The sequence below is a fragment of the Lissotriton vulgaris genome, chromosome 4_1 (assembly GCF_964263255.1).
Source record: "Lissotriton vulgaris chromosome 4_1, aLisVul1.2, whole genome shotgun sequence".
NCBI lineage: Eukaryota > Metazoa > Chordata > Amphibia > Caudata > Salamandridae > Lissotriton > Lissotriton vulgaris.
Genome location: NC_141691.1, coordinates 2,076,389,342 through 2,076,411,919, shown reverse-complemented (window position 1 = coordinate 2,076,411,919; position 22,578 = coordinate 2,076,389,342). Strand labels below are relative to the sequence as shown.

Below are 22,578 nucleotides of genomic sequence, written 5' to 3'. Positions count from 1 at the left end.
ACCCTTTACTCATTTTGGTATTCACAGAAGGCACTTACTCATTGATGAGTAAGTGCCTTCTGTGAATACCAAAATGAGTAAGTGCCTCTGTGAATACCAAAATGAGTAAGTGCCTTCTGTGAATACCAAAATGGTAGTAAGTTTAGGATTTTGTCTCCAGTTAGTTCTGTGAATCAGGCCCTAGGTGCTTAGGCTACGGTTTTGGTTTTTGACCCAAAATGGCCGCCACTACCTCCGCCACGAGTGGTTCTTGCATTTTCTTTCTTGAGATTGCACTTTAGGTTTACAATCAGCTTCCTTCTCTTCTGTGTGCTCTTGTTCTTTCCTATTCATGACAGACCCTGACTACTCTCTATGTGTTTTACTGTTGTAGGCAGCTCACAGCTGATCCACGAAGGGGACATTGCCATCCGCCCAGGCCGCAGTGCCCTCCAATGTCCAGACAACAGCTGCTTCTGGCCTAAATCCAGCGATGGGACTGTCCCTGTGCCCTACACCCTCAGCCCCACTTACAGTGAGTTCACTTTTATACCAAGGCCCAACCTTGAATTGAAATGAAACCTTTCGAGGCTGCTTCCCCTTATGTCATCCTCTGCTTTCCTCTGCTGTCCCCCAGGTGCTGAAAATGTGGCTGCCATTACAGATGCAATGAGTGAGTTTGCAACAGTGACCTGCATCCGCTTTGTGGCCCACACGGCAGAACCAGATTACCTGCAGATCGTTCCTGATACTGGGTAAGAGCCCAGGACACCCTAAGGACTGACCCTAGGCTCGCCATCACACCAGATAGGGCTCCATCAGATGGACTCATTACCTCCAGATCCTTTCTGCAGAAAAGTAAGAGCACAGGACAGCCTAAGGACTGACCCTACATTCAGCGTCACACCAGACGATAGGGCTCCATCAGATAGACTCATTACCTCCAGACCCTGCCTGACGATGGGTGAGAGCACAGGACTCCCTAAGGACTGACCCTACGCTCGCCATCACACCAGATAGGGCTCCATCAGATGGACTCATTACCTCCAGATCCTTTCTGCAGAAGAGTAAGAGCACAGGACAACCTAAGGACTGACCCTACATTCAGCGTCACACCAGATAGGGCTCCATCAGATAGACTCATTACCTCCAGACCCTGCCCGAGTATGGATAAGAGCACAGGACTCCCTAAGGACAGATACTACATTCAGCATCACACCAGATATAGATCCGTGGGATAGACTCCTTACCTACAGACCCTGCCTGAGGATGGATAAGCAAAAAACACAGTTGATGGACAGAATGCAGAACAATGCCTTACATTCACCCCAGAACAAAGATCTGGGCCTAAATCCATCGTTTTTTTGCACTCCACACCACCCGAGGTCAGACAATGGCTATATGCAAATCAGCCTTGACCCTGTGCCTCATGGGAACAGTCCAGCCCGAACTACCAAGCCATGTCTTTCTTAGACCAGAATCAAGCATCCAAGGACGGGTTTCTGGCTATCAGCCTTCTTCAGCCTGGATAGCTTGACTCCAGTGATGTGGAGAGCCTGGGACTCACGTCTGAGCATACCCAGCCCAGTCAGGGTGAAAATTGCAAAAAACACAGTTGATGGACAGAATGCAGAACAATGTCTTACATTCACCCCAGTACAAAGATCTGGGCCTAAATCCATCGTTTTTTGCACTCCACAGCACCCTAGGTCAGACACTGGCTATATGCAAATCAGCCTTGACCCTGTGCCTCATGGGAACAGTCCAGCCCGAACTACCAAGCCATGTCTTTCCTAGACCGGAATCAAGCATCCAAAACCGGTTTCTGGCTATCAGCCTTCTTCAGCCTGGATAGCTTGACTCTAGTGATGTGGAGAGCCTGGGACTCACGTCTGAGCATACCCAGCCCAGTCAGGGTGAAAATTGCAAAAAACACAGTTGATGGACAGAATGGAGAACAATGTCTTACATTCACCCCAGTACAAAGATCTGGGCCTAAGTGGGCTGGGTATGCTCAGACGTGAGTCCCAGGCTCTCCACATCACTGGAGTAAAGCTATCCAGGCTGAAGAAGGCTGATAGCCAGAAACCTTCTGTCCATCAACTGTGTTTTTTTTGTCAAAGTTGTTTTTATTGTGGTTTTCAAAACATGACTCAGGGCCCAATCCACCCACATGCCCTCGTAGGGGTTCTCCAAAGTGCAAAGTACAGCAGTTACATCACTGGCATACAATAAATCTGAGCGCCCCTGTGCTACCATGGACCCATTTCCAAGCCTTAACACTCGAGTAGGTATTGGTGGTGGGGCAACTGGAGAGCGGTTGATCCTGCACCTATAGGGGACCATCAGGAAGAATGCTATCAAGTCTCTGGGTGTCCCCACGTTCCCTCTTCCTTCAATGCCCCCGTGACTGCCAAAAAGCCAGTTTGCACCACATGCCCGCCAAGACCCCCAAGGAACTCGAAGAAGATCATCAGTGGGTAGTGCACACCGAGTCAAGAAAAAGAAGAAAAAGGTGCCAAACAAAGAAGAAAAAACCCCAACCTGTCCCCCTCCCCCCAAGCCCCCCCAAAGAACCCCCCCTAAACCCCCCCAGCCCCCTCCCTACCCCAGTGGTGGTGGAGCGGCACTAAGGTGTGTTCCATTTGTGGAGCGGGTCTTAGATTTGAAATAGGTGAAGGGCCCTGATCGTGGAAGGGCATACTGCCGATGGTAGACCCTGCGACAGAAAGGAGACCAAAGGACCCCAACGGATTTCAAAGTTCTTGAAATCTTCACGGGCTTTATCGGACATACGTTCTAAGCTAAGTAACTGCCACAGGCGGGAGTGCCATAGGGACATCGAAGGTGCCTTCTTCCTCTTCCACGCCGCCGCTACAGCCAGTTTAGCCGCCCCCATACACAGCCACATGATCCTTTTATCGGCCCTGGTTTGATGTTCAAGTGTAGGGTCCCTAATTCCCAGTAGAGCTTTGGTCATAGAGGTCGGAACGGGGTATCCCAGGATGGATTTTATCTGTGCCAGGATCTCCTCCCAGAACGGTCGAATGGAGGGGCAGTCCCACCAGATGTGTTGGAAATCCCCCAAGAGGCCACATCCCCTCCAGCAGCGATCCGATGTGCCGGGAAAGATTTTAGCTAGTTTGGACGGATATATTTACCAGTCCATCATTACTTTCAGGTGGGCTTCCCTGAGTGCTGTGGATTGGTTGAACTTAAGGATATCTGACCATAGATGGCTCCAGTCGCCCCTCGAGATATCGCGCTGGGCCATCCCCTCCCACCAAGCCTGGTATCTCGGGCGAGGGTTAGTTTCTGTGGACAGCATAAGCTTGTATAGTGCCAAAATCGCCCCTTCCATAGATTTAGTTTTAAGGAGGAGTAGTTCAAGTTTCGTGAGTGGTCTAGTGGCTCCCTCCCTAATCCGGGGGTCTAGGGCCCAATGTAACAGTTGTGCATGGTGATACCTTTCACGGTTCCCCACCTCATATTCTCTTGTGCAGTTCTCAAAGGTAAGTGGGTCATAGTTGTGGAACAAGTGTGTCAGTGCAAGGCAACCTCCCTCCCTCCAGGCGTCAAACGGTCCCTCATCAGTGCAGGGGGGAAGTGTGAGGAGAAATGAAGGGGTGTCAGTGGCGAGGGGAAAGTTGTCCAACCCTCCCTTGTAGCTACAGTGTCCCATACCTTGAGGGTGGTGCGTGTCGGGGTGCTGAGGTATGCGTTTGGGGGTCTATCTTTCTTCGCGCGCCAGATCAAGTCCCATATCGTTCTGCCTGCTACACTGCGGTCCATGTGGAGCCAATGCTTCTCCGACTCCATCTGCGTCCATTCAACCAAGATGCGCAGTTGGGCTGCTTTATAATAAAGTTTAAGATCAGGGAGCCCTCCTCCTCCCCCCGTTGCGGCCGCCGAAGTATGGAGAAGGCGAGACGGGCCTGTCCTCCCTGCCAAATGAAGCGCAGGATCATTGTTTTAATGCGCTTAAAGAAGTCCTCCTCTAATTCTATGGGGAGAGCCTGAAATAGGTATAGTAATTTGGGGAGGAGTGTCATTTTTATAGCGTGCACACGTCCCAGCCAGGAGAGGAAGAGCGGCTTCCATCTTGTCAGTTTTGCTTGGATACAGGCTAGGATAGAGGGAAAGTTGGCTGAATACAATTTCTCCAGTGTGGGCGTGAGTTGCACCGCTAGATATTGTATGGAGGAGGGCGCCCATGCCAACGGTGTTAAAGAGCGGAGAAGCAGGGACTCCGCATGGGAGAGGGTTAAGTTGAGTATATGGGATTTACTCAGATTAACTTTAAAGCCTGCTGCCAACTCAAAGGAACTGAGAACCTCCTGCAAATTTGGGAGTGAACTACTCGGGTTTGACAGGGAGAGGAGGATGTCGTCCGCGAAGAGTGAAATTTTATGGGATTCCCCCGTGAAGGGGAGACCCTCTATTCCCGGGTGCACCCGTACTGCTATAGCTAAGGGTTCTATGCTAAGGGCGAATAACATGGGGGACAGGGGGCAATCCTGCCTGGTTCCCCTGGTATGGCCGAAGGAGGCGGATTGCACTCCATTGACAGAGACTTTGGAAGTGGGACGTCTGTAATTGGCCTGGAGCATCTTTATGAATGCGGAGGAGAAGCCAAATCGTGCTAGGGTGGCCCATAAGAATTGCCAATCGACTCGGTCAAATGGTTTTTCGGCATCTAAACTGATTAATACAGCAGGAATTTTAAATTTGTTGGCTTTTTCGATTAAATGGACAGTACGGCGGGTGTTGTTATGTGTCTGGCGCCCTTTTATAAAGCCCGACTGGTCGGGATGGATGATGAGTGGCATAAGGTCCGTCAACCGCCTGGCCAGAATAGAGGAGTACAGTTTTGCGTCGATGTTCAGAAGGGCAATGGGGCGGTAGGAAGAGCAGCAAGTGACATCCTTTCCAGGCTTAGGGATTACAGCGATTACCGCCTCCACCATGGAGGCAGGGGTGTCGCCTTCCAGGGCCATCTGATTGAAAAGTCGACCAATGTCCCCCATGAAGGTCTTGTAAAATACGGCCGTATACCTGTCTGTACCGGGTGCCTTATGGGGTTTCAGTGCTTTGATAGCTGTTTACACTTCCTCTAGGGTAATAGGCGCTGTAAGGGTCTTATTCCATTCTGGGGAGACTTACAGAACAGGAAGATCCTTGAGAAAGGCCTGCTGGTGAGTCGTGTTGGGGTGTCAGCTGAGTACAGCGAGCCGTAGAAGGACTCAAAAAGTCCCGCCTTATCCTTATCTCTATGTAGTATGTTCCCTCCCCCATCTTGAAGTCCCTGTATGTATTCCCTTTCCCTCTTGTCCTTCAGCTGTCTAGCAAGGTGTTTCCCTATCTTGTTGCCCTGGGTGTAAGATAGATTGCGTAGTTTAAGGAGGGTGAAATCTGCCCTGTTGTTGTATATGGCGCGTAACTTACCCTTGAGTGCTGTGAGGGTGCGTAGTGTCAGCCTAGTGGGTTTGAGTTTGTGAGCCTGCTCAGCCTTCTCCAGTTCCTCCTCTAAGCCCTCCCTTTCTTTCGCCTGGCGTTTATTTAGGGCCGAGTTAAGCGAGATGCATTTACCGCGCATCACCGCATTAAAGGCGTCCCACGTATTGTACTCAGAGGTCGCCTCTGGAGTGGTAAGGGTAAAAAATTCAGCTATAGTCTCCCTCAGCTGTGTCATGGAATCCTTGTCCCTCGTCAGGGCCTCTGGGAAGTACCAACGGGCTGGTCTGGGGGCGTTACCTAGCCAGGAAAGGCACACAGTGTACATACCGTGGTCAGAAATTGAGACAGGAAGTATCTTGGCATCCTGAAGGTTACCCCGCAGGGACTGACTCATAAAAATGTAATCTAGTCGAGAGTACGTTTGGTGCACGTGTGAGAAGAAGGAGTAGTCTTGTGTGAGTGGATATAGGGTTCGCCAGGTGTCTAGTAGGCCCATGTCCCCTATTTGTGTCTGCAGGACCTCTGGGAAGGAACCCGTGTCAGAGCGGCGTGCGTGTGTGCTGTCAAGGTCCAGTTGCCATACTAGATTGAAATCCCCCATAAGAAATAAGGGTCCCTCTGTAAAATCGACCACCTTCCCCAACAGTAAATGTAAAAAGTGCTTTTGCCCCGTATTAGGGGCGTTGAGTGTAACAAACGTGCAAAGTATACCCTTCAAGCGGCCCTTGACCATTAGCCACCTCCCATCTTTGTCACCCTGAGTGGCCAAGGGCTGGAATTGTGCTCCTGGACTGAAGAGGAGAGCCACACCTTTCTGTTTAGTGGAGGCCGAGGCCTTATAATTAAGAGGATATCTTTTATGCTTAAGACGATGCTCCTCCTTTTTTAACAAGTGAGTCTCCTGGAGAGCCACTACATCTAATTGACGATCTAATATGTACTTCCAGATCTTCTGGCATTTCTGCGGGGAGTTAAGCCCCTTGACGTTCCAAGTCCCTATAGTAAGCAGCATATTTGGGCAGACCCTGGAGTTACTGCATTGAAAGCCTCACCCAGTCCCGTTCCCCCCTGTAGCAGGCCATGCCTTCCCATCCTCCCTCGTGGTTGCCCTCTCGGATTTTCAGCAGGAGCAGTAAGGCCTCTCACCCTCTTCCCGGGATCCCCTCCCCCCTCCGGCGCCGCGCAAAATCAATCCACATCATGTCCCCCAGAAGGCCTATAACAAAATCCAGTGCCGCTTCCACTCCACCCTTCCCCTCCCCCCCTTGACAAACCCCCCAAAACAAAAAGTTTGTAAAGCTGAACAAAGAACAACATGTATAGTACATTGTCCCTGGCCCAACCAAAGTCTGTACGGGCCTGCAGTAAGTCATAACAAGAGTGGGTTGTGTGGTAATGGCGGCTCGACGGCTCGAGGTCCACCGCCCCGACCCTAAATGAGCTGCCATACTTAGCAAATCAGGACCGCATCATCAAATTCTCATGAACTGGCACCAGTGTCCCTGGAGACTTCTTGGATTGCCACTGCTTTCTCTTGCTCCATCGTTTCCAGGTTCGGCTTGAGGTTTTTCCTGGAGGGACGTCCTCTTCTTACCATTTGCCAACCGTCGCCGCGTGTCCGGGGAGAACCGGACGGAGCCCCAGATGAATGTCCACCCTCCTCCTCGTCGGGCTGGCCCTCCTCCGGCGATAACCCCAGTAGGCTACACGTGTCCCTCAAGGAGCGTAGCTGATGGAGCACCCCGTTCCATTTAAAGATCAGTCTAAAGGGGTGCCCCCATGAGTACGGTACCCCTTCTTTGCAGAGGAAGGCGGTGGCCATTTTAAACGATCTCCGCTTTGCAGAGTGATTGCCGAAAGATCCTGAAAAAGTTCCACCTCATGACCTTGGAAGCAAAGAGGTTGTTTGGGCCGCGCTGCTATCAGAATCCGCTCCTTGAGGGGGTAGTCTGGCAGGAAGGCCAAAATGTCCGGTGGGGGACCCCGAGCACGGCGGGCTGGGCCCACCCGGTGTGCTCTAACGATGCGAATTTCGAAGTCCTAGCTCTCGTCCAGCACCGATCGGAACAGAGTCTGCAAGTATCCTGTCATGTCATCCCCCTCTGCTTTGGGCGGCACATCACGGACCCGGATATTATTGCGCCTTGAACGGTTTTCCAGATCCTCCGTGTGCCATTGGAGATCAGTCTGTTGGTCGTTAAGTCTGATAATTTCTTGCCTCAGAAATTCCACTTCCTCGCTCCTAGCCTGTCCCGCGAGTTCAGTGGCGGCCACTCTTTCCCCCAAGTCATCGATGTCCCGGCGCAGCTCCTTAAACTCCCCCGCCATTTCTTGTCGGAGGGAGTTGAAGTCCTCTTTGAGAGAGGCGAAGAGAGTCTCCATGAAGGCTTTGGTCGCAGGGGCCTCCCCCTCGCCGAGATCCTTCCCTTTAGGTGGGGGAGCCTGAGCCGGCTTGTCAGGGCTTTTGTCGGCCTTCGAGGGGCCTTTGCCCAGCAGTTCGGTTATGGTGTGGTTGCCTTTGCGATTGGAAGAGGACATCCTCTCTCCTTGTGGCAAGGCTGCTTGCTGTCCTCTCAACTGGGATCCTGTCGAGGTGTGGTGGGAGAGCCGGGATGGGGGGATCGAGGTCCTCTCGGGTCCGGGCCCGGGCCGCACTGGATCTCAGCGCCTCGTGGCGGTTTCAGCCAGGGAGCCTGGTCTTGTTGTGCGCCATCTCAGTTTCCCTCCTAATTTACTCCCCAGCGCAAAAGTCTGCACATTCGCCCGTGGCTATGCCTCCTCCTCGGGGGGGTCGGGCCAACGCCCCGCGACGGCGCTCTCAGGCCTCGAGTATCATCCAGATCCGGCCTCGTGAGTGCCGCTCCTCCCAGGCCGTCCACCGAAGTCCGCCGTCATGCCCCTGCGAACGTCTCTTCTGGATCCCTACTCCAACCAGGGAAGGTCTCGGAGCAGCCCCACCGGCCAGTAGTTGGAGGCGGAGGATTTGCTTGCTTCACGCGCCAGGGCAGGGGATCACCACCTCCCGCCTCTCCGCCGATCTCCTCTGGCTGCTCCGCCTTGTCAGTCACCGCTCCGTCCCCAAGGGCCACCGGAACTCCCGAGCCCTGCAGGGGAGTCTCCTGCTCTTGCCGGTGCCGGCCCCGCTGCCAGAAGAGGAAATGGTCCGCTTTAAGACTCAATTCGGGGAACGAGGACGGGGAGCCTCCGGAGAACAAGCCACCATCTTGGCCACGCCCACTTAGGCCCAGATCTTTGTACTGGGGTGAATGTAAGACATTGTTCTCCATTCTGTCCATCAACTGTGTTTTTTGCAATTTTCACCCCGAGTGGACTGGGTATGCTCAGACGTGAGTCCCAGGCTCTCCACATCACTGGAGTCAAGCTATCCAGGCTGAAGAAGGCTGATAGCCAGAAACCGGTCTTTGGATGCTTGATTCCGGTCTAGGAAAGACATGGCTTGGTAGTTCGGGCTGGACTGTTTCCATGAGGCACAGGGTCAAGGCTGATTTGCATATAGCCAGTGTCTGACCTAGGGTGGTGTGGAGTGCAAAAAAACGATGGATTTAGGCCCAGATCATTGTAATAGGGTGAATGTAAGACATTGTTCTGTATTCTGTCCATCAACTGTGTTTTTTGCAATGAGGATGGATAAGAGCACAGGACACCCTAAGGACAGATCCTACATTCAGCATCGCACCAGATATAGATCCGTTGGATAGATTCATTACCTCCAGACCCTGCCTGTGGATGGGTAAGAGCACAGGACACACCAAGGACTGACCGTAGATGTTTAGTTTAGAATAATATGTCTAAACTCTTTATCTTTTTAGGTCAATATAAAAAACAACTTGATAACGTGGTAAAAAACCCGAAATGAGCAATGACCTAAAGTTGGCTGCGAGCCCTAAATTAGTGAGCATCACTGAACTGTTGACTACCACCTAGAGACTCTCCATGGTTTTTGTTGCCTCAGGGAATGTCCATCCATGTTCTGTGGGCTCTCACTGAGGTACCCCAGGGGTTGTGTTCTCTACGTGTGAGGCCCTCCATGGGTCCAGGACTGTCCATGATGACCCTCTTTGGGTTGCAAACTCACTGTGAAAGACCCTACATGCGAGGTGGATTTTCAATGATAGACCGTACATGGGTGTGGGTTCGCAGTGAGAGATGATCCTCCATGGGGTGTGAGCGCTCATCAAAGGGCTGCTCATGGTCCGTAGAGTGTTAGTGATGGATCCTCTACTGAGATATGACCCTCAAGAGCTGGAAACTATCAGTGGGAGACGCCCCTCTGTTGGCTGTAAAATTTAAGTGAAAGACTTTTCATGGCCAGTGGACTCTCAGTAAAAGACTTTCCATGGACAGTTGGCACTCAGTGAAAGGCTTTCCATGGGCAGAGGACTCTCAGTGAAAGACTTTCCTTGGGCAGAAGACTCTCAGTGAAAGACTTTCCATGGGCAGGGCACTCTCAGTGAAAGGCTTTCCATGAGCAGGGCACTCTCCGTGATAGGCTTCCCATGAGCAGGGCACTCTCAGTGAAAGACTTTCCATGGGCAGTGGGCACTCTCAGTGAAAGACTTTCCATGGGCAGTGGACTCTCAGTGAAAGGCTTGCCATGGGCAGTGGGCACTCTCAGTGAAAGACTTTCCATGGGCAGTGGGCACTCAATGAAAGGCTTTCTATGGGCAGAAGACTCTAAGTGAAAGGCTTTCCATGAGCAGGGCACTCTCAGTGAAAGGCTTTCCATGAGCAGGGCACTCTCCGTGATAGGCTTCCCATGAGCAGGGCACTCTCAGTGAAAGACTTTCCATGGGCAGTGGACTCTCAGTGAAAGACTTTCCATGGGCAGTGCACTCTCAGTGAAAGACTTTCCATGGGCAGTGGGCACTCTCAGTGAAAGACTTTCCATGGGCAGTGGACTCTCAGTGAAAGACTTTCCATGGGCAGAGGACTTTCAGTGAAAGGGTTTCCATGGGCAGTGGACACTCAGTGAAACAGTTTCCATGGGCAGAGGACTCTCAGTCAAAGGCTTTCCATGGGCAGAAGACTCTCAGTGAAAGACTTTCCATGGGCAGAGGACTCTCAGTGAAAGACGTTCAATGAGCAGGGCACTCTCAGTGAAAGACTTTCCATGGGCGAAAGACTCTCAGTGAAAGCCTTTCCATGGACAGAAGACTCTCAGTGAAAGACTTTCCATGGACAGAAGACTCTCAGTGAAAGACTTTCCATGGGCAGTGGGCACTCAGTGAAAGACTTTCCATGGGCAGTGGGTACTCAGTGAAAGCATTTCCATGGGCAGTGGGCACTCTCAGTGAAAGGCTTTCCATGTGCAGTTGGCACTCAGTGAAAGGCTTTCCATGGGCAGGGCACTCTCAGTGAAAGACTTTCCATGGGCAGTGGACTCTCAGTGATAGACTTTCCATGGGCAGTGGACTCTCAGTGAAAGACTTTCCATGGGCAGAAGACTCTCAGTGAAAGACTTTCCATGGGCAGTGAAATCTCAGTGAAAGACTTTCCATGGGCAGAGGACTCTCATTGAAAGACTTTTCATGGGCAGTGGACTCTCAGTGAAAGGCTTTCCATGGGCAGTGGACTCTCAGTGAAAGATTTTCCATGGGCAGTTGGCACTCAGTGAAAGGCTTTCCATGGGCAATGGACTCTCAGTGATAGACTTTCCATGGGCAGAAGACTATCAGTGAAAGACTTTCCATGGGCAGAGGACTCTCAGTGAAAGACTTTCCATGGGCAGAGGACTCTCAGTGAAAGGCTTTCAATGAGCAGGGCACTCTCAGTGAAAGGCTTTCCATGGGCAGAGGACTCTCAGTGAAAGGCTTTCCATGGGCAGAGGACTCTCAGTGAAAGACTTTCCATGGGCAGAGGACTCTCAGTGAAAGGCATTCCATGAGCAGGGCAATCTCAGTGAAAGGCTTTCCATGGGCAGAGGACTCTCAGTGAAAGACTTTCCATGGGCAGGGCACTCTCAGTGAAAGACTTTCCATGGGCAGGGCCTCTCAGTGAAAGACTTTCCATGGGCAGGGCACTCCCACTGAAATACTTTCCATGGGCAGAGGACTCTCAGTGAAAGACTTTCCATGGGCAGAGGACTCTCAGTGAAAGGCATTCCATGAGCAGGGCACTCTCAGTGAAAGGCTTTCCATGGGCAGAGGACTCTCAGTGAAAGACTTTCCATGGGCAGGGCACTCTCAGTGAAAGACTTTCCATGGGCAGGGCACTCTCAGTGAAAGACGTTCCATGGGCAGAAGACTCTCAGTGAAAGACATTCCATGGGCAGTGGACTCTCAGTGAAAGACTTTCCATGGGCAGGGCACTCTCAGTGAAAGACTTTCCATGGGCAGAAGACTCTCAGTGAAAGACTTTCCATGGGCAGTGGACTCTCAGTGAAAGGCTTTCCATGGGCAGTGGACTCTCAGTGATAGACTTTCCATGGGCAGTGGACTCTCAGTGAAAAACTTTCCATGGACAGAGGACTCTCAGATAAAGACTTTCCATGGGCAATGGACTCTCAATGATAGACTTTCCATGGGCAGAAGACTCTCAGTAAAAGACTTTCCATGGGCAGTGGACTCTCGGTGAAAGGCTTTCCATGGGCAGTGGACTCTCAGTGAAAAACTTTCCATGGACAGAGGACTCTCAGATAAAGACTTTCCATGGGCAGTGGACTCTCCGTGATAGACTGTCCATGGGCAATGGACTCTCAATGATAGACTTTCCATGGGCAGTGGACTCTCAGTGAAAGGCTTTCCATGGGCAGTGGACTCTCAGTGATAGACTTTTCATGGGCAGTGGACTCTCAGTGAAAAACTTTCCATGGACAGAGGACTCTCAGATAAAGACTTTCCATGGGCAATGGACTCTCAATGATAGACTTTCCATGGGCAGAAGACTCTCAGTAAAAGACTTTCCATGGGCAGTGGACTCTCGGTGAAAGACTTTCCATGGGCAGTGGACTCTCAGTGAAAGACTTTCCATGGGCAATGGACATTCAATGATAGACTTTCCATGGGCAGAGAACTCTCAGTGAAAGACTTTCCATGGGCAATGGACTCTCCATGATAGACTTTCCATGGGCAATGGACTCTCAATGATAGACTTTCCATGGGCAGAAGACTCTCAATAAAAGACTTTCCATGGGCAATGGACTCTCGGTGAAAGACTTTCCATGGGCAATGGACTCTCCATGATAGACTTTCCATGGGCAATGGACTCTCAATGATAGACTTTCCATGGGCAGAAGACTCTCAGTGAAAGACTTTCCATGGGCAGTGGACTCTCAATGATAAACTTTCCATGGGCAGAAGTCTCTCAGTTAAAGACTTTCCATGGGCAGGGCACTCTAAGTGAAAGGCTTTCCATGGGCAGTGGACTCTCAGTGAAAGGCTTTCCATGGGCAGTGGACTCTCAGTGAAAGACTTTCCATGGGCAGTGGGCACTCGGTGAAAGGCTTTCCATTGGCAGTGGGCACTCAGTGAAAGACTTTCCATGGGCAGTGGACTCTCAGTGAAAGGCTTTCCATGGGCAGTGGACTCTCAGTGAAAGACTTTCCATGGGCAGTGGGAACTCGGTGAAAGGCTTTCCATGGGCAGTGGGCACTCAGTGAAAGACTTTCCATGGGCAGTGGACTCTCAGTGAAAGGCTTTCCATGGGCAGTGGACTCTCAGTGAAAGACTTTCCATGGGCAGTGGGCACTCGGTGAAAGGCTTTCCATGGGCAGTGGGCACTCAGTGAAAGACTTTCCATGGGTAGTGGACTCTCAGTGAAAGGCTTTCCATGGGCAGTGGACTCTCAGTGAAAGGCTTTCCATGGGCAATGGACTCTCAGTGAAAGACTTTCCATGGGCAGTGGACTCTCAGTGAAAGGCTTCCCATGAGCAGGGCACTCTCAGTGAAAGACTTTCCATGGGCAGTGGACTCTCAATGATAGACTGTCCATGGGCAATGGACTCTCAATGATAGACTGTCCATGGGCAATGGACTCTCAATGATAGACTGTCCATGGGCAATGGACTCTCAATGATAGACTTTGCATGGGCAGTGGACTCTCAATGATAGACTGTCCATGGGCAATGGACTCTCAATGATAGACTTTCCATGGGCAGTGGACTCTCCATGATAGACTGTCCATGGGCAATGGACTCTCAATGATAGACTTTCCATGGGCAGTGGACTCTCCGTGATAGACTGTCCATGGGCAGAGGACTCTCCGTGATAGACTGTCCATGGGCAGTGGACTCTCAATGATAGACTTTGCATTGGCAGAGGACTCTCCGTGATAGACTTCCCATGGGCAGTGTTCTCTCAGTGAAAGGCTTCCCATGGGTAGTGGACTCTCAGTGAAAGGCTTCCCATGGGCAGTGGACTCTCAATGATAGACTTTCCATGGGCAGTGGACTCTCAATGATAGACTTTCCATGGGCAATGGACTCTCAATGATAGACTTTCCATGGGCAATGGACTCTCAATGATAGACTTTCCATGGGCAGTGGACTCTCCGTGATAGACTTCCCATGGGCAGTGTTCTCTCAGTGAAAGGCTTCCCATGGGTAGTACACTCTCAGTGAAAGGCTTTCCATGGGCAGTGGACTCTCAATGATAGACTTTGCATGGGCAGAGGACTCTCCGTGATAGACTTCCCATGGGCAGTGTTCTCTCAGTGAAAGGCTTCCCATGGGTAGTGCACTCTCAGTGAAAGGCTTTCCATGGGCAGAGGACTCTCCATGATAGACTTTCCATGGGCAATGGACTCTCAATGATAGACTGTCCATGGGCAGTGGACTCTCAATGATAGACTTTGCATGGGCAGAGGACTCTCCGTGATAGACTTCCCATGGGCAATGGACTCTCAATGATAGACTGTCCATGGGCAGTGGACTCTCAATGATAGACTTTACATGGGCAGAGGACTCTCCGTGATAGACTTTCCATGGGCAATGGACTCTCAATGATAGACTGTCCATGGGCAGTGGACTCTCAATGATAGACTTTGCATGGGCAGAGGACTCTCCGTGATAGACTTCCCATGGGCAGTGGACTCTCAGTGAAAGGCTTCCCATGGGTAGTGCACTCTCAGTGAAAGGCTTTCCATGGGCAATGGACTCTCAATGATAGACTTTCCATGGGCAGAGGACTCTCCGTGATAGACTTTCCATGGGCAATGGACTCTCAATGATAGACTTTCCATGGGCAGAGGACTCTCAATGATAGACTTTCCATGGGCAGTGGACTCTCAGTGAAAGGCTTTCCATGGGCAGAGGACTCTCCGTGATAGACTGTCCATGGGCAGATATGATGCTGTTCTCTGCTACGGCTTCACGCTTTCAATAGGGTGGTGTTTATAATCCTCCTGCTCAGAGGAGCAAAGGTGCCAGACAAAGTGCTACAGTGCACCAGCCTGACTTTGAAATGTCTGATGTTTGACTGGCCAATTCTCTCTATTCGATGCCTATCACAACACAAGGCATTTGGGGGTCTCAGAGCCTTTTGCTGGACAAAAATGTTGGGCCTAGCAAAAAAGAGATGTGCTTTATATTCTAGTCCCACCCATAGATCCACGAAGTCTAAATGCAAAGATTGCAGAGGCGGAAACAAGTACACAAAATATAAACACATCCAGAAGGGACTCATGATTTTAGGACACCACTCTCAATTTATATGCTTTCACAGCTGCACAACACACATGCATCATGCCACACGCAACCAGAACACTGACGATGGAATATGGATCCCAGTTATGGGGGACTGAGCCGAATTACCCATGGGCAGCTGGTAGGTCTGTCCCCCAGGCAGACAATAGTCACAAATTGAATTCAATTCATGGCATTTATAGAGCCCACAGCTACCTCCAGGGAGGTGTCGAAGGCGCTAGCGGAGAGCTCATGAAAGTGATGGGAGAACTGTAAGATTACACAACCATAAGAGAGGTTATCAAACAGAAAGGTTTTGAGATTGAGGTGGAAGACCGATCCCAAGGGGCTACAGTGCAGATTGATGTGGAGTCCACTGGGAGAAAATATTACAGGGTAGATCAGAAATGAATCAGACTGGTGCAGGATGGCACAGCTTTCCTTTGGATGCAGGATCTTTCATCACAACCTAGACTGCACATTGTCTTTTCCTAGAACCCCTCATCCCTTGCAGATAGCTACAGTCAAAGAGGAGACACACAGGCAGATCACTTGTATGTAGTAAAATTGTAATATTCTTTCTCTAAATTTGCCATTGCAGTAATCTATGGGTCTCCCTGGTCCATCTTCTCCCGTAGGTGCTGGTCATACATCGGGAAGACAGGAGGCACTCAGGAGGTATCTCTTCCCGGGGGATGTCTGTCGAAAGGAACCATCCAGCATGAGCTGACCCATTCCCTGGGCTTCTACCACGAGCAGAACCGCAGCGACCGCGACAGCTACGTGACCATCATGACGGAGAACATCTCGCCCGGTCAGTGTCACCCCCGGGCTCCACTTACCAATGAGAGGGAAAACTGAGTAGAACTCAGATTGCTACTGGGCACACCTTGGCACTGATTTGAACACCTGATTGGTTCAGCTTAGGTTTGATCACAGATACCCGCCAACACACCCGTTCAACCAATCTGACCCCTGGTTACGGTGATCAATATTTGTTACTGTCACAGTCTGGTGTCCTTTTCACAAAGGTCACCTCTGCTGAGGGCATTAACAGGAGCAATGCTTCATTTTAATCTGTTTATTCTTTGCCCACATAAAAATTGCCTGGCATAGGATAAATTATGACCTGTGGTTAAAATGCATTTTCCTGAAATCGATAACGAGGATCAGTGAATGCTAACATCAGTGCCCGCTTCGGAGACACGGGGTACAGATTTGCACAGAAGTGTTCAGCTTAAGTTGCTGCGCTGCATTGTGTGAATGAAATACTATGATGTGGCGCTACTCTGCTGCCTCGCAGCGCTGGTGGCAGACTTTAAGCAGACATGCACCAACACAGGGACCCTTGCGCCATAGTGCTAGAATGTATGCATTGTCTGAAGCACAGTCTTTGTGCAGAAAAGGGTCCCTTTCAATACAAAAACTAGGCTTTAAGACTTTTCCCACGTTGTAGGTGTGCTGAACCATGCAGCAACATGCAAAGGGGGAAAACAAGGAGAAATGAAAATATTTCACCCCGGTACACTTGCCTTGAAGAGGCAGAGGGTTTGGCCCAAATCTGTTTAAAGTGTTTTGTAGATATGGATTTATGTCAAAACCCATGGGTGAAGGCGTAGTAACACCTGTACACCAGCCATAGAACACCCCCTTGACGCAAAGTAATGCCAGGCAGCGCAAAGCATAACTTTTTGTTACTTTGGGTTACAATTCAACTCATATCGCGATTAGCGTTGGATTGTAAATTCCACCTGAACACTTTAATTTGGGTTTGAATTAGAAAAGTAACATAAACCCGACACAAAGCATGCGTTGTTAACAGGGCCCAGGGCTGGTTGGGATGTACAGCGCCTTGAGCACCACTCTTTCTTACTCCACTATCTCACATACAAATAATGTTGTTTCTTTCTACAGTTTTTTCATTCTTCGATTGCATGGCTTCTCAAAAAGCCTCCTCTGTATTCCCAAAACTGCATGAAAAACTCCCCTCTCCCTTTCACTGGACTGACTATCTCCTTATATTTTATATTCTGCATGTCTCTTCTCTCTGAGCACAGCCTACTTTACGTCACAAGCATGTTTGCCTTAATCTTTACTATTGCATTTCTGTTAATGTCCTCATTCTCTTTCAAATGTTGACCTAAATCACCTCTTTCTTGAAAGTCATACCTGCAAACTAATACCACCTAATCTCGCTCAGGCATTAATCCCACAAATCATCTCCATGAACTCACATACTCCTTCCACCTCCCAAATGAGCACCACTAACCCCAGATCATTGTCTCTTCCTCAAAGAAACTGGAGTAAATGCTTGGAATGGTTTTCTTGAGAGCACAAGATGTATCCCAATAACCAACAACCACTGGATTAACCATTCGGCCTTGGGTGCCTGGAGTAGTGTGCTCCCGGAATAAAGTGCTGCAGGCCTTGTCAAGAATAGTAAGCGCTATAAAATGCAGCTACAATTCAGTGGTGCTCTTCATTAAATAGGATTTAAATTTAGAATTTTACAACTCCATATCACATATTGAAGCGATTAACCTCAAATCACAGGCTTTTCGATCTTGTTCCCGGGACCAGATTTGACCCCTCTCCCCCATGTTCCAATTCAACAGCTTTGCCATTAGACTACTCCTAACCCCTGCAATGACACATGGGAGCACTGCCCCCCTGGTGAGCTGGGACCTTCTCTTTATTGGAATGTGCCATTTCAGGCTCAGTCCTCACTAACTCATCTGTACCGTCTGCTCATCTCAACAGACAGCATCGGCAACTTTAACAGAGAGAACACCAACAACCTTGGCCTGGAGTACGACTACGCCTCCGTGATGCACTATGGGATGTAAGTCTCCGATGCGCAGCTACGAAGAGATTTTCAATTTACAACTCTGATGAAAGGCTTTTATATCTAGACAGTGACTGATTTAGATTTTAGCAGACAGGGTACTCCTTTGCAAACATGACGGAATACCCTCTCCGCCAAACCCTAGGACCACCCGCTTCATTTAAAGATGGGTATTCTGTCGACAGACCTCCTATTGGCTCTGTTGATGAAATACTTCCTCTGGCAGCCCAATGGAGTAGCAGCCATCTGAGGAATGGCATTACAATGCCTGCCTTATTTAGGGTGGACAGTGTAATATTTGTTTTTCATCCTGTCCATCATCATATGGAAAAGCCCAACATTGAGGGACAGGAAGAAAAAAATACTGACCCCCAGAACCTGAGTGAAAACCTTTACTAACTGCAGTAATGATGGTTTCTTTAATTATGTAGAGATGGCTGCTGGGCCGAGGTCATGGCTATAGTTGGTGATGGAGTACCGTCGGGATGGCATTGGTAATGTCCTCCGCCACCCCTATAATCCTCCGTCCATCAAACCCTAATTCACACCCAGTGATTCTGATCACATTCTAATGTGAGCTTTTTAATTAGCACTGAGATTGCTGGGAATGGGAAGTAGAGGGTGGTGTTTATTTCACCTTTAATTAGGGAACTGCTGTAAGATGATGATGAGGGTAAGAAAGTGAAGTTGAGTCATAGCTGTGTCAGTGAAGATGATTGGTTAGGATCGATGCTCTGTATGTGAAGCGGAGCACAGAATGATGGCTGGGCTGGTGAACATGGGCACAACAGTGTGGAACTGCCGTAGATGATGAAGGTAAGAAAGTGAAGTTGAGTCATGGCTTTGCTGGTGAACAGCATTGGTTGTGATTGACGCTCTGAATATGAAGCGGGGTACCGAATGATGGCTGTGTTGGTGAACATGATTGGTTAGGATCGATACTCTGTATGTGAAGCGGGGTCCGGAATGATGGCTGTGTTGGTGAACATGATTGGTTAGGATCGATACTCTGTATGTGAAGCGGGGTCCGGAATGATGGCTGTGTCAGTGCACATGATTGGCTATGATCGATACTCTGTATGTGAAGCATGGTACAGGATGATGGCTGTGTTGGTGAACATCATTGGTTAGGATTGATACTCTGTATGTGAAGCGGGGTCCGGAATGATGGCTGTGTTGGTGAACATCATTGGTTAGGATCGATGCTCTGTATGTGAAGCGGGGTACAGGATGATGGCTGGGTTGGTGTATATGGTCGCCACAGTGTGGAACTGCCACAGATGATGAAGGTAAGACAGTGAAGTTGAGTCATGGCTGTTTCAGTGGACATGTTCACACAGAGTAGATGTCCATGGATGAGGAAGAGTAGTACCATCTTGGCTGTGTTGGTGAACAGCCTTGATTAGGATTAACGCTCTATATGTGAAGCGTGGTACGGACTGATGGCTGTGTCGGTGAACATCATTGGCTATGATCGATGCTCTGTATGTGAAGCGGGTACGGAATGATGCCTGGGTGGGTGTATATGGGCACCACAGTGTGGAACTGCCATAGATGATGAAGGTAAGAAAGTGAAGTTGAGTCATGGCTGTGTTACTGAACTTGTTCCCATGGAATTGAAAGTCCACATGTGGGGATGGAAAGGTGAACGTTGTCTGAATTGGTGAACAACTCGGTTTAGAGTGGAAGAGCCATTGCTGATGAATCGCATGAGGATTGGTACCTCAGTACTAAAGCCACCCTCGGTCACAAGAGGAAATGTCATGAGGCTACACTAGAGACATTTTTCAAATCAGTCTTTTTAGGATCTGAGATGCTGAGTGTGAGTGAGGGCGGTAAGGGGAGTGTGTGTTGCCTACATGGATTTGAGGCTCATGAAAAGGAGAACTGAGAAATTTTAGACTGAGCTGGGCAGGATCTGTTGGAGGCTAGTTCTAGAACAACATTGAGATTGAGTTTAGGTATGCATCATTTTAAGCAACACCAAATATTTGACCCTCACCTGTTCCCGCTGTAGACTCAGCTGGACTTGCTGTAAAGTTCTATCTGTGAATAATGCGTTATGATGGTGCATACACTGTGGGCTTTACCTGTGAAGTCTTCCTTTCCCCAGGTATGCTTTCACTACCAGAGCTGGACAGCCGACCATAGTCCCCAAGCCAAATCCAAACACAGTCATCGGACAGAGATATGGTCTTAGCAACCTGGATGTTTCCAAAATCAACGCCCTGTACCAGTGTGGTAAGGAGGGCATGCCTGCAGATAGATACTGAAATGTCATATCAGTCACAGCATCTTTTCCTCGTAGGCAGTAATATTATCTTTTGTAATGATTCCAGCTCAACTTCCACCATTATCATCCATCATGGAACATTTTAATGTTGTTAGTTAATTTGTGGAGCGCACCCTTTGAACTTAATTATTATTTTTAGGTGCCAGTGTCCCTAACTAACTAGTATAAAATGCCATATAAATGTAAGTGCTGCAAAAAGAGAACCCAAGTGGAATGTTGTAAGGCTTTCCTAAAGGTAAGCGGAGTATTGCTATTCTTAATATCCAGGTGCAGGCAGTACATTCAAAATCTTTGGCCCAAATAGTGGGGAATCTGCAGTTTCCCTTTCCCTGAATGTTAGTACTTCCAGCATTGAGAAGAGATAAGCCACAGGACCCTTGGTTACAGGAGGGAACATTTCTAATGATTTTCTCCCACAAACAAGCTGATGCTATTCCCTTAATGCACTTGAGAACAACAAATGCTTTGTTGAAGATAATGACCTTAGGATAGGGCTTTTGGATGAGTACCACCGAAGTCTAGCCTGCTGATATGATAATCACCTTTGGATAGGGCTTTTGAATGGGCACCACCGAAGTCTAGCCTGCTGATAAGATAATCACCTTTGGATAGGGCTCTTGGATGGGTAGGGGTTTTGGATGTGTACCACTGAAGTCTAGCCTGTTGATTTGATAATGGTCTTTTGGATAGGGCTTTTGAATGGGCACCACCGAAGTCTAGCCTGCTGATAAAATAATCACCTTTGGATAGGGCTATTGGATGGGTACCACTGAAGTCTAGCCTGCTGATATGATAATGACCTTTGGGTAGGGGTTTTGGATGTGTACCACTGAAGTCTAGCCTGTTGATTTGATAACGGTCTTTTCGGTGGGGCTTTTGGATGGGTACCACTGAAGTCTAGCCTGCTGATATGATAATGACCTTTGGATAGGGGTCTTGAATGGGTACCACTTAAGTCTAGCCCGTTGATATAATAATGACCTTTTGGATCGGGCTTTCGGAAGGGTATCACTGAAATTGAGCCTGCGGATATGCTACGATAAATCCATAGCTTTAAAACAAGTTGTGCCACCATCTCTTGTACATGTTGGATCTCAGCAGTTTTATTTTTGGAAGCCAACTCAGAAAGGAATTGGCATAATCTGGGTTTGAATCAGTCAGTGAACCAGAAAGGATTTTGTGATATTTGTTTTTGATGTAGGGCAATGTCTGTTTCCGTTGTCTTATGCTGAATAAGCTTGAACGCTCTACAGAGCTGATGTGAGCCTCAAAGTTCAATTCGGTATTCCAGATGACCCTCCGCTGTCTAGTTTCTTAGTCAAGGTGGATGGGGTCTCAAATATCTCCGTTGGCTAAGCAAGGTTATTCAGAAGTCTGTGTCTTGAGCCTACGCTGAGCATCTCAGATTTGCTCTGTTTAACTCGAACCCACTTTTATTCATCCCCATGTCCTACGAGACCAACATGTCCACGTAGATCTGTATGTCATCAGCAAATCAGCATTATTTGAGGTCTCTGGAGCAAATGGTAGAAAATAGCAGCTCGGAAAACAAGAGAGAGTGGGAAAGGGTGAACCCTGGGGTACTCCACATTCAACCTTCCCCTCTGATGACTTGAAGAACTCTAGTCTGACATTTTGTGTCTGTCCTCTTAGAAAATTAACGAAACCATTTTAGAGCTGTATCCGACGCAGTAGCTACTGTTCCTCACTGATCATGCAAATAGATCTAACAATATCAGCCAAGATAAAGATATTTAACCATCATCAGCTAAGGCAGGCATCAAGAACTGTTTTATTGCCCAGCCGAGAACTAAAACCAGCTCTTTGTTCTACCTGCTGTTAGGATGAAATCTCAGCATTTTTCTCCTGATGAGATCCCAGTATTTATCCCCTGCTGAATTCCAGATTTTGTCTCATCCTGTTGCGATTTCAGCATTTATCCTCTGATAGGATCTCAGCCCTTGTCCCCAGTAGGACCCCAGCATCCTTTCCCAGAGTGGTTCCCAGCATTCATCATATGACATGATGCCAGCATTTATCTCCTGATGGGATGCCAGTGTTTGTCCCCTAATAGGATCCCAGCATGTATAACTTATTGGCCTGGCAATTATTGTCCCCTGGAATCCCGAATTGCATTGCCTCAGTGAGTTCTTGCATGTATCCCCTGAATGGATTCCAGCATTTATCCGCTGATTGGATTCCAACATTTATCCCATAACTGGATTCCAGCATTTATCCCCTGATTGGATTCCAGAATTTAACCCATAACTGGGTTCCAGCATTTATCCCCTGATTGTATTCCAGCATTTATCCCCTGATTGGATTCCAGCATTTATTCCCTGACTGGATCCCAGGATTTATCCC

At 49.0% G+C, this 22,578-nt stretch overlaps 1 protein-coding gene across 1 annotated transcript in view; it reads left to right on the top strand.

Annotated features, from left to right (window-relative positions):
- LOC147725053 (embryonic protein UVS.2-like) overlaps positions 1-22,578 on the top strand; it is a 78,451-nt gene that overhangs the window by 16,011 nt on the left and 39,862 nt on the right. The window contains exons 4-8 of the mRNA XM_086918150.1: positions 374-514; positions 617-734; positions 15,715-15,890; positions 17,837-17,918; positions 20,035-20,162. Coding sequence (XP_086774276.1) covers positions 374-514; positions 617-734; positions 15,715-15,890; positions 17,837-17,918; positions 20,035-20,162 — 645 coding nt within the window. The remainder of the gene's footprint in view (positions 1-373; positions 515-616; positions 735-15,714; positions 15,891-17,836; positions 17,919-20,034; positions 20,163-22,578) is intronic.